We start from the raw sequence: 12,523 nt of genomic DNA, 5'->3' as shown, positions 1-12,523 counted from the left end.
TATCCATTGGAGAAAAAACAAAACTCATTAGGCTACCATCATTCAATATTTCAGCTTAATCCTGTAAAGGTGTTAATTTCTTCAACCAAGGACTTAAGTTGCAGACTATCCAATAAAAAGTACCATAATTTGGTCACATTTGTGTAAAAGTTGCCAGAATTTAAATTTGCTGCTAACAATCATCATGGTGGAAACCACACTCTCTCTCCCCGTCAGGACGCTCCACCTGCAGGGAATGGGCCGGACGGACTTCTCTCTGTGGTACTCGGACATCCAGCGGGCGGCGGGGGGGAAGGGAAACACGCTGAGGGAGCAGCAGCTCAGCAGAAACGACATTCCCATCATCGTGGACAGCTGCATCGCCTTCATCACCCAGTATGGTGAGTAGGAGCGTATAGCATCCGGTCATGTAAAGTTAACAAGTCTGAGCGCTAAAGGCTTGGTCACATTGATTCTGATTTCGCCCCAATTAATTATCTTTGTGATGAAAAAGGGTATGGGCATTTAAAATTTGAGGATAGTGGTAGTTGGCTACCAACCATAGTTCTATTGGCTGACCATGCAAATTTGCAGATCTGTGCGAACGCAAAGGAGCGAAATTCCTTCACAACCGCAAATGTTTTTTATTCTCCCTTTGCATGTTTTTCAATGGAAGTGAATGAGGAGACAAAATTATTTTTTGCGCACTTTGGTCCATAGTCTGACCACGTCTTAAGGCTGATACTGATACCTCTTCCAATACTGTAGAACCAATGCTTGAAAATTATACTTTTTTCAATACATTGAATTCTCATTATAAGAATCCAACATTTGGAAGCATACAATGCCTTTTGATGCCTTGAACTCAAGGAAAATTGTAGTCTCTTCCTGACAAAACAAAGAAAATGCCTAATTTCTGTGTGGTACTATGCTACAGCAGCACAATACAATACAACACAATTCTTCATTTTGTCTTTTCATTGCACTCTTCCAACATGGTGGCCTGCCCCTATTAACCACCGCTAACCATTTTCCAATCAGGAATATAGCATACATAAGGCTTTCATCATTGTTAATACTTTTTTCCCTTTCACTGCATCGAAACACAGAATCACTCTAGACAGAGAAACAGGATGTACCATGTTCTGCTGAGTGACGTTCTGAGCATGCTCCGTAGGTCTGGGCCACGAGGGGATCTACAGGAAGAACGGGGCAAAATCCAGGATCAAGCTCCTGATGGAGGAGTTCCGCAAGGACGCCCGAAACGTCAAGCTCCGCATCGGAGACAACTTCATCGAGGACGTGACGGACGTCCTGAAGAGGTTCTTCAGAGAGATAGACGACCCCATCTTCATGGCCGACCTTCACCCGCTGTGGAAGGAAGCTGCAAGTGAGTCGTTACTTCACAGGACCTCAGATTTACTAGTGTGAAGGGTTTGATAGACCTTGTCAGGGGCGTAGTGTTCGAGTTTGGTCTCAGTCTTGAGTCTGGTCTCGTGTCTTTTTTTGACTTTGAGTTGTCTTGGTCTCAGCCACTATTTGATCTTGACGTTTTCCTCCCCATCTAAAAATATAAAAAGCGCGTAATTTTATTAATGTTTGGTTTATTTTTTTCTCTAGAACTACAAACATTTTAAGGGATTTCAGCTCTAGAAATCTGTGTATGTAATGGTCCTCAAACCCCCATGCATTCATTAGTTGGATTCGAAGGGTAAAGAGTAGATTTGCAGATAGATCTACATCTCTGTTCATCTTTAAAAAACTCCTTAAGCATTATATTTGCATTTCGAGAGACATTTACACTGTTTCTTGCCTATTTTGATTTTGAATATGACTTGATTTGCTCTGTTGTCAGTTTAGAATTGGTCTCGACCCCCTTCGGACCTGGTGTTGACTCAAACTGGTCTTGCAATTGATTTGGACTTGACTATGGCGATCTTGATAACAGCTCTAGATATTGTACACGTTTATAAGTAAAATACAAGGGACAAAAGCAATGGTTTCAGTGTTGTTTTCATTTCGTATAAAAAGGATTTGCCCCAGCACTACACAGTCAATCTGGAGTCCATGAGGAGAGATTCTCATAATCTAAATACCGATTTCCCACACAGAAGTGCGTAGTTATTTGGGGTTGTGCTAATCCCCACAAAGCACTGCACAGACTCACAGATTGTACTACAAAGTACCACACAACTTGTACAGCTCTTCAGGCTTATTCACCTCCTCCCAAGCAGGAAAGATTTGGTCAGATCCAATCTCCACCTATCCAACCAATGTACTTGTTTGGCATATCACAAACTATGGACTTCTCCACCCTAGTTCACTTGCTTTTGGATCCTATCACCTGCCCATTCTTCTCCCATATCATCATCAATACCATCTCCCCATTTTCCTTTCTAGCCATCGAATCCAGTCCTGTGGGGGAGTTGCAGCTCAACCTTGATCCATGATTGAGGGCTGACTCTATCCTACTTCACATCCTTGTTCCACTCTTATCGAGAATCTCAGACTAGTGGACTCAGAGCCGGTTTTGCACACCTTTTGTTTGCAGCACCTTCTTAAGATTGTCCTGTCTTCCCTCCCTCTTCTTCAGAACTCCCCCAGAAGAGCCAGCGGTTGGACCGGTATAAGGAAATCATCCGGAGTCTTCCCAGAGTCAACAGGACGACGCTGGCTGCTCTCATCAGCCACCTGTACCGGTCAGCTCACAGTATTCATTATATTCATTAGAATTAATTCATCTTTAATTTTTTAATTTATCATTATTCATATATTAACTTTGGAAACTGAGAACAAAATCACTTTTATCTCTTGGATTTTGTATTGCGGTATGCAGTAGTAGGGGTAGTAGTAGTAGTAGTAGTAGTAGTATTAGTAGTAGTAGCAGTAGTAGTATTAGTAGTAGTAGTAGTAGTAGTAGCAGTAGTAGTAGCAGTAGTAGTATTAGTAGTAGTAGCAGTAGTAGTATTAGTAGTAGTAGTAGTAGTAGTAGTAGCAGTAGTAGTAGCAGTAGTAGTATTAGTAGTAGTAGTAGTAGTTGTAGAAGTAGTAGTATTGATCCCATCTTAAAGAAGCTTAGTACATTCACATTCATGAATTCATTCATGAACTTTCTTTCTTTCTTTTTCTTTCTTTCCTTCTTTCTTTGTTGTTGTTTCCCACCCTCATTCATCTCCTTCCTTCCTTCCCTCTTTCTTTCTTCCTTGCTTCCTTCCTTTGTCTGTCCCTTACTCCCTCCAACCCCCATTTCCTCCCTTCCTGCCTCCCTTCTTTCCTTCCTCCCTTCCTTCCTCCCCTCTCAGGGTCCAGAAGTGTGCCGATCTGAACCAGATGTGCACCAAGAACCTCTCCCTGCTCTTCGCTCCCAGTCTGTTTCAGACGGACGGTAAAGGAGAACATGAGGTGAAGATCGTAGAAGATCTGATAGACAACTACCTGTCTGTCTTCGATGTAAGTATCACTAACATGAGAGTTAGATCACAGTTTATCACCTGATAATGACTTTGTTTCTCTGTTTTCTTCATGTTAGTTCCATCTGATCTGATAATGTGAATACTAACATTGCACACATTTCTGTCCATATGTTCTTCCATCTATATACCTGATACTGTGAACAGCTAGTGATGCACACTTGCACATAATGATAATAATAATAATAATAATGATAATAATGTGGAGAGCCAAAATTACACATTTTGCACATGCATATATTGCTCTAAATTCATAGATCTGTAAATCTGTCAGTAGAGGGCTTTCAGGTGACATAACCCTTCTCTAGCGGCCATATTGGAGGTCTTCAGCTCTGTGAACAGCTGATTGTGTTTCTAAACATCTCAACAGAATTGAACAGACGGTTAATTTCTGATCGTTTCACCACTGGCACTGTTTGTTTCAGATTGACGAGGAGCATCAGACGCAGATCGAGCTGGAAATCAGTCTCATCACCACATGGAAGGACACTCAGGTACTTTGAGATTTTATTTCTGTATTAATGACAAATAATAATTAGTGGTAAATACATATCCTCACTGCAATGACTGCATTCAGTAAATTAGTCTTTTACATCCTACTATTACTATTACTAGTTATCAAGTCAAGTCAAATTTATTCATAGAGTCCTTTTAACCATTTTGTCACAAAGTGCTTTACAGAAAAATGGACAAAAATGGACAAGAGTATAGATAATAAAACAAGGAATAAAAACAAGAGAGAGCAAACAAATCACAAATTCCAAGAAATGCATTTGTAATCAAATCAAAAAAATTTACAATATCTCATGTATTCCATATTTCATCCCCTGTACTTCAGTGAGACCTGAGTGTTGACAGAGGACATGGATTGATGGAGCGCAGTGTGTGAAAATATCACAACCCAAAAGGTTAAGCTGTGGACTTGAACACTGACAGTTTCTTTGTGTTTCCTCTCAGCTGTCCCAGGCCGGTGATCTGATCATCGAGGTTTATCTGGAGATGAAGATACCAGACTGCTGCATTACTCTCAAAGTAAGTAATGGGACTAACACTCACCATTAATAATGAGTGTTAATGGGCTAATGGACGTTAATGGAGTCAGCAGTGCCAGTCTTTCCTTGTCCTGCAGGTTTTTGTTCCATCTTTACTCTTACACACCTGATCCAATTAAGGGCTTAATGCTGATTGGTTGTGCAGTGGAACCAGATCTACCTGAACAGGGTGTTTGCATGAAAGTGTTTCGCCCTTATTTTGGATCAGCTGTGTGAGGCCACATCCACACTAATACGTTTTCGTTTTAAAACGCATAACTTTTGCTACGTTTACGCCTAGTGTCCGCACTACTCCGGCGTTTTCGGACCCCTAAAACGGAGACTTTTGAAAACGCTGCTGACCCCGTTTTAGTTCAAAAACTCCAGGATTGCGTTTTAGTCTGGACGGGCGGAAACGGAGACTTTTGAAAACGATGACGCAGACGCCCACGTTCGCTTCCTGATTAGGTCTTATCAGTCACGACATCCGCCTCGACCGCCTTATACTCCGGTCGTACTTTTCGCCGTTGCTGTTCTTCCTCCGTAGTATTTTCTGCAACTAAGCAACCAACCGCAGAGTAGACAATCTGCTTCCTGTTTACACCGGCACGCGCATGCCCAGTGTACGTGAATGGTCATGTGATGTGCGTTTTCAGGCGTGTTAGTATGGACGGAGATTATTTCTGAAACGCTTGTGTGGACGGAGATCGTATTAGTGTGGATGTGGCCTGAGAGTAAAGATGGAACAAAACGTTGCAGGACGGGGAAGTTGAGGACTGGATTGGGACACACTGCTGTACAGGTAAACACAGAGCTGATCAGTGTTTCTGTACTCCACTTTGTACGGTGGCAGGAAGTTCATTCCCAGGTGTGTTAACAGATGAAGGAAGTTAACTCGTCCCTCTGCCCGTCAGGTTTCTCCCACCATGTGTGCGGAGGAGCTGACCAACCAGGTTCTCTACATGAGGAACGTCCCGGCCGGAGACAGAGACGTCTGGATGACGTTCGAGGCCATTGAGGATGGACAGCTGGGTGAGTCCACAGCACAGCACCGGTCCGTCCATCACACTTTACCCATGATGCACTTCTGTTGCTGCAAACTGCATTCAGAGCTCTGTACAAGGCACACAAGGCTGCATTGAGATGAAACTGATCAGGCATGGTTATTGATTATAGTACTATATCGTTTTTGTTGAACCTTTGATTCACTGATGACATCTTTCCATCATGGAAACTCGATGGGTAAAACAGGTTCAAAACAGGTTCACCTTTATTTGTTCTGTAAGTGTGCGGTTGTTTTTGCAGCAAGGTACAAAAAAGGACACAAAAACATTAAACCGAAAAGATGTAAAACAAAAGGTTAGATCTGCAGCATTTTACTCAAAGTAGCGTCTTGCAGAACTGAAGTAACTGTGGAAAACAGGCAGCAGTTGTATTTAATTCTGGCCGGCAGTGCTGCTCAGATTAGATTAGAGAAGTACAAGAAACAGAAGGAAATGGAAACTGGGAGCCAGCTTCTGTTTGACTGCTGAGGAAGACTTTGAGCTGAGAGTCAGTTTCTTGTGATTTGAACAAAATGTCTGAGCATCTGAGAGTGAATACAGTTGAACATAAGTAGATGTTAATGGTTTTCTTCTCTTCAGCTCGTCGCTAAAATTGAAATAATGTTTGTCCAGCCTTTTATCAATCATTAAATCTCTTCATGTTTATTTCAGAGGATTTTCTGGCAAATTACATACAAAAACAAACAATAGCAAACCCAAAAGCCAACAGCAGAGGTGGTTTAAAGCCGCTTTCACCAAGAAATCTACCAGAAATGTTCTTTATTGTTCATGTGTGATATTCCGGAAAAGTAGATCCGGCAATTTCCCCTCCTCCAGACGGAGTGAAATTCCCGGGAATCTTCCTTTGCGACTCTAGTGGCAAAAGGTTACGGCGGTCTGATGTAACACGCTTTCACACAGAGCGAGCCGACCAATCACAAGACGAGACTCTGGACGGCGAGTTTCATTCTGCGACTCGCTCACTGCAGCGTTTCTTTGAAGCGGAGAGATGAAAGTTTCAAAACCGGAGAAGTGAGAGAATTTTTAGTTTTCCAAAATGTCTGTAAATGGGACGGACTCTCAGCAGATTAATATGAAACATTAATAACAGCAGGAGAAACGCAGCAGCTCCTCATCCGCCATTTTTCTACAACAATAACAAGTGAGGTGTTCAACATGTGGCCCGCGTCACCTGTCAGGACCGTCATGTCATGTTGAACGCTTTCTACAGACAAACTTTACAGAGAGAAGCGAGAGGAGAGCAGAGGAAACATTGGAGCTGCTGGACAGAGAACATGGAGAACTGACAGGTTCTATCAGGTTCTATGTGTGTGAAGGGGGTTTGTGTTGTTCTTCCTGTTCCAGAGCGTCCGTTACACCCCAAAGAGAAAGTGCTGGAACAGGCGCTGCAGTGGTGCAAGATGGCCGACCCAAGCTCCGCCTACCTGGTGGTGAAGAGAGTTCCCAAAGGAGAGGGCATCAACATCCTCACATGTAGGTCCAGGAATACACACACACACACACACACATACACACACACACACACACACACACACACACACACCTGTACCTTCATTGTCCTACATTCATCTCCTCACTCCTAACCCTAACCAGAAACTATTCCTAATTCTAGTCTTAAAGTCCCAATGAAACAGCATTTTGGGAGCATCTTATTTCCCTAATGTGATGTATTTCCTGTTGAAACAGGATGTTGGGGCGGGACATAACGCAGGGAGGGATCAATCAAAAGTGTAAACCAATGGGAGATCAGTTAGGGAGAGAAAGGCAGTTTGATTGAATGGGAGGGGCGGGACTGTTCAATCTGTGATGTTTTATTTATTGTTGTCCAGCTTACAAGAGTGAGCTGCTTCATGATGATGAAGTGATAATAATAATGACAGAAATTATGAATATTTGCTTCTGAAATGTTCTGTCCAGCCTACAAGAGTGAGATCATGAAGATCGGCCTGCTGAAGTGCCGGGAGGAACCTCCCAAACTGCTGCAGGGGAACAAGTTCCAGGAGAGAACCTTCCAGATCCGGGAACACAAGCTGCTGCTGCTCAAAGACAAGAAGGTGCAGACAGATTCACACATGTGGAAATGACAAACAGGTTTCCTAATATTGAAGAACACTACTTTATTGGCATATTCAGAAGTAAAATGACACTTTGAAATATTATTTTATGCTCAAAGACAATTAAACAATACTATTTTAATGGAATATTTGGTAGCAAAAAACATTTGGAAATGTCATTTTCTTCTTAAAGATAAAAGGTATTCTAATATTTAAGAACTCTACTTCACTGGCATATTCAGAAGCAAAATGACACTGGATTTTATGTTCAAAAACAAAAAGCATACCCACTATTAAATACTATTTTTGGGCATATTTGGTAGCAAAAAAAACACTTAGAAATGTGATGTTCTGCCTAAAGACAAAAAGGTTTCCCAATATTAAAAAACGCTACTTTATTGGCATATTTTAGAAGTAATAGGACACTTGGATTTTATGCTCAAAGACAGAAGATATACCCACTGTTCAACAATACTACTTTATGGGCATATTTGGTAGCAAAAAAACACTTGGAAATGTGATTTTCTGCTTAAAAACAAAAAGGTATTCTAAAGGGAAATAATTTTATTGCCATATTAACAAACAAAGGACACTTTTGTTTTGAAAATCACTAGATGTGATTTCCTGCTTAAGGCTCTATAAACTAAACCTCCCTGGAAACATTAAGGCACCAATCTGTAATTTCATCACGCGTTACCCCCCCTTTTTTATAACACTGTCGCCAGTATTGTCTTTGTTTACATGGTGATTTATTGGATTGCAGATTGTTTTTCACTTTGAATTTTATTGTCTGACAGAATGTGACGGCTAAACATGAGTCTGACATGAATGTTGAAGCTGTAAAAACACTAAACTGTCTTGTATGTTGAACTTTGACAGATTAACACACTTCCAAAAGGCTTATTTCACATCAAAGTCAAGCTCTTCATGAACAAATCTCAACATACCCAAATTATAGATGGTGAAATATATTCTGCAGTGTATTTTTAATGCTAGAATTTATTTCTGTTCTACATCGCTAATCGCTAATCTCTCTTCCTGTGCAGAGCATCAAGCCGGAGAAGGAGTGGCTCCTGAAGTCCATGAAGATCTACATGGGGATCCGCAGGAAGCTGAAGGCTCCGACGAGGTGAAGCGAACTGAACCTCACACAGAATAACAATGTGTTTACTACACCAAAGATACTGTATATGGAATGCAAATTATTGTTTGTTTTCATGTGTTTTTTTAAATATCACTGTAAACTAAACTAAATAATAGTAACACCCATATTATAATAAAGTGAATATTTTGGATCAACTAAAATGATGTTTCCATGTACAGATGGGGCTTCACAGTGATGTCCGACAAACACCAGCTGTAAGTTTTTCTGAGTTTTACAGCGTTGTGTTCAGTTAGTTTAGTTTAGTTTAGTTTAGTTCAGTTCAGTTCAGTTCAGTTCAGTTCAGTTCAGTTCAGTTCAGTTCAGTTTAGTTTAGTTTAGTTTAGTTTAGTTTAGTTTAGTTCAGTTCAGTTCAGTTCAGTTTAGTTCAGTTCAGTTTTGACCAAAACAAAATAACTTCAGCTGAAGAGGAAAGAGAATCAGATTGACTGTCAATGTGTCTTTTAGTGCTGTTTGAATGCCTGTGTGTGTGTGTGTGTGTGTGTGTGTGTGTGTGTGTGTGTGCACGAGCGCGTGTGTATGTGTGTCAGACTGTCTGTGTGTGCAGTTTCAGGAATGTCTGCTGTAATGCTTGTGGTGAATAGAAATTTGACCTCTTCTTCTTCTTCTTCCTCTTCTTCTTCTTCTTCTTCTCCTCCTCAGTTATCTGTGCTGTAACTGTGAGGCTGACCTGTGGGACTGGATCACCAGCTTCCTCAAAGCCCAGGTGAGTTGACCTCTGACCTTTTTATTTATCTGTGTTTCGTCTTTAACATCAGTCTGTCATTATCAGATGAACAGTGCTGCCTTGGTGTAACTACTGAAAACAGAGAAACAGAGCCATTCATTGACGTCTAAGATGTTGTGTGTGTGACGTACAGACAGTGAAACTCTGTGGCGCCCCCCTCAGGCCAGTCAGTGCATTATTGAAAATGGCAGAAAACAGCAGTGAGACGCTGGATCTCATTGGGTTTTCTTAACTCCATGATCCCACTTAAGGTGCTTCATCCTTTTTCAGGAAGCCCTTTAAAACTCTTCACTAGCAACCATAGAACATTATATCATTAGATCCCTCATGCTGTGTTAACACCTTTTAACCAACGTCTTTCCTAATCATTCTCACAATTGCAAGATTGAGCATTGCACCATGTTGCGGTTATGTGCCAACTTAACATAAGTTGTGGTTCTTGTGGTGGGGGGGGGGTGCATTTGTCTGAGATGGGGATGGGGCAACAGCTGGTGCTTGGTAGGTGTGTGTTTGTGTGTGTTGCGATCTGCTAGATACTCTCAAAACTAAACTCCTGAACTCTGAATAGGGAACTCTTTGCTCTTTATTATAGTCTCACCCATTCATTTTCTGTGGCTGCCCAGATTTGACCAGAAACAACACAGATGTCCTCAGTTGACATAAAACACCTTCACTAACAGTTGTGAACATTATTTTTTGTATTCTGATGTGGAGGATGACATCAAGCCTTTTGACAATCTGATAAAAGAAACCATATGGATGACAGCAAAAAGTTCTTCATGATCCGTTTGACTGTAACACAACAGGAGAGTTCAGATGAGATGTTCAGGTCAGATCAGATCAGACCAGATCAGATCAGATCAGATCAGACCAGGTGATCAGATCAGACCAGGTATTCAGATCAGGTCAGATCAGATCAGATCAGATCAGATCAGATCAGATCAGACCAGGTATTCAGATCAGGTCAGATCAGATCAGATCAGATCAGACCAGATCAGACCAGATCAGATCAGACCAGGTGATCAGATCAGACCAGGTATTCAGATCAGGTCAGATCAGATCAGACCAGGTATTCAGATCAGGTCAGATCAGATCAGACCAGGTATTCAGATCAGGTCAGATCAGATCAGATCAGATCAGATCAGATCAGATCAGATCAGACCAGATCAGACCAGGTATTCAGATCAGGTCAGATCAGATCAGATCAGACCAGGTGATCAGATCAGATCAGGTCAGATCAGATCAGATCAGACCAGGTATTCAGATCAGATCAGACCAGGTGCTCAGACCAGGTATTCAGATCAGGTCAGATCAGATCAGATCAGACCAGGTGCTCAGACCAGGTATTCAGATCAGGTCAGATCAGATCAGATCAGACCAGGTGATCAGATCAGATCAGGTCAGATCAGATCATACCAGATCAGATCAGACCAGGTATTCAGATCAGATCAGACCAGGTGCTCAGACCAGGTATTCAGATCAGGTCAGATCAGATCAGACCAGGTATTCAGATCAGATCAGACCAGGTATTCAGATCAGATCAGACCAGGTGTTCAGATCAGATCAGATCAGATCAGACTAGGTATTCAGATCAGGTCAGATCAGGTCAGACCAGGTATTCAGATCAGATCAGATCAGATCAGACCAGGTATTCAGATCAGATCAGATCAGATCAGATCAGATCAGATCAGATCAGGTCAGGTCAGGTCAGGTCAGGTCAGGTCAGGTCAGGTCAGGTCAGGTCAGGTCAGATCAGATCAGATCAGATCAGATTAGATTAGATTAGATTAGATTAGATCAAATCAGATTAGATCAGATCAGATCAGACCAGGTGTTCAGGTCAGATGTTCAGATCAGATCAGACCAGGTGTTCAGGTCAGATCAGATCAGATCAGATCAGACCAGGTGTTCAGATCAGATCAGATCAGATAAGATCAGACCAGGTGTTCAGATCAAATGTTCAGGTCAGATCAGACCAGGTGTTCAGGTCAGATCAGATCAGGTGTTCAGATCAGACCAGGTGTTCAGATCAAATGTTCAGGTCAGATCAGATCAGATGTTCAGGTCAGATCAGACCAGGTGTTGAGACTCAGTGTGTCCCTCCCTGCAGAACGACGACCCCTGCCCCCCGGTGTTGAGGCGTCACTCGTCGTCTGATATCTGCAAGCAGAAGTTCGGCACGATGCCGCTCGTCCCCATCAGAGGAGACGAGAGCAACTCCACCATGCTGTCCGCCAACCAGACCCTGGTGAGCCGGAGGAGTGATACCTCTTCACTTTGCACAAAATATCACATGATTGATATCACATATTATCTCTGATCCACACAGCCTGTTTCTGTTCTGCTCACTGCACAAATATCCATGTGACATGTTACTTAATCTAGTGTTGAGTCTAATAAGGAAGATAAGGAGTCAATCTTTAACTTTGAATTTTTAATTTACTTATAGTTTAGCATTATGTTTTACCTTTTTACAACATTTTAGGTGCTTTAACACAGATATACAGAGGCAGATACACGTCAAATCTTCACAAAATATCCATTTTAACAGCTCATTTAGTCTTTAGATTTAGAAAATCATTTCAGTTTTTTTCAATGGAAATCATCTCGTTTCAAACATTTCCTTCAATTAAGTGTCATTTTCTTGATACGAGGGGGATGATCCATCTTATTCTGCCTTGTTTCCAGGCTTGTTTCTAGAAAATTCCTAAAAACAAGTGAAACTGTGTTGAAAACAAGTGCAATAACTTCACCTGACTGACAAAATCCTACACTGTTTTCAAGAATAAGATTTTCAGATATAATATGAGACTAATTGTTGGGACATTTTTTTCAGTGTTGTGTGATGTTTGTGTTTCTCCCCACATTTGAGAGAAGAATTCACTTTCCACATAAAAAATACATTTAAAAAAAAATGTAGAAAATTCTTAAAATCCCATGTACAGTATGAAGTCAAGGTTTAAAGTTGAAGGTTCCTTTGGGGGAAAGTGCAGTGAAAACAGGACAGACAGAAAATACAATAACACAGCAGTCTAC

At 41.5% G+C, this 12,523-nt stretch overlaps 1 protein-coding gene across 1 annotated transcript in view; it reads left to right on the top strand.

Annotated features, from left to right (window-relative positions):
- The window catches only part of arap3 (ArfGAP with RhoGAP domain, ankyrin repeat and PH domain 3), a 61,397-nt gene that overhangs the window by 43,516 nt on the left and 5,358 nt on the right, over window positions 1-12,523 (top strand). Inside the window, exons 21-33 of the mRNA XM_078289148.1 lie at window positions 217-380; window positions 1,157-1,369; window positions 2,573-2,678; window positions 3,282-3,429; window positions 3,875-3,943; window positions 4,407-4,481; window positions 5,395-5,512; window positions 6,889-7,017; window positions 7,462-7,598; window positions 8,645-8,727; window positions 8,922-8,957; window positions 9,403-9,466; window positions 11,598-11,735. Of these exons, the coding sequence (XP_078145274.1) occupies window positions 217-380; window positions 1,157-1,369; window positions 2,573-2,678; window positions 3,282-3,429; window positions 3,875-3,943; window positions 4,407-4,481; window positions 5,395-5,512; window positions 6,889-7,017; window positions 7,462-7,598; window positions 8,645-8,727; window positions 8,922-8,957; window positions 9,403-9,466; window positions 11,598-11,735 (1,480 nt within the window). The remainder of the gene's footprint in view (window positions 1-216; window positions 381-1,156; window positions 1,370-2,572; window positions 2,679-3,281; window positions 3,430-3,874; window positions 3,944-4,406; window positions 4,482-5,394; window positions 5,513-6,888; window positions 7,018-7,461; window positions 7,599-8,644; window positions 8,728-8,921; window positions 8,958-9,402; window positions 9,467-11,597; window positions 11,736-12,523) is intronic.

The sequence above is a fragment of the Centroberyx gerrardi genome, chromosome 16, assembly GCF_048128805.1.
Source record: "Centroberyx gerrardi isolate f3 chromosome 16, fCenGer3.hap1.cur.20231027, whole genome shotgun sequence".
NCBI classification, from domain to species: domain Eukaryota; kingdom Metazoa; phylum Chordata; class Actinopteri; order Beryciformes; family Berycidae; genus Centroberyx; species Centroberyx gerrardi.
This window is presented reverse-complemented; position numbering and strand designations above follow the sequence as displayed.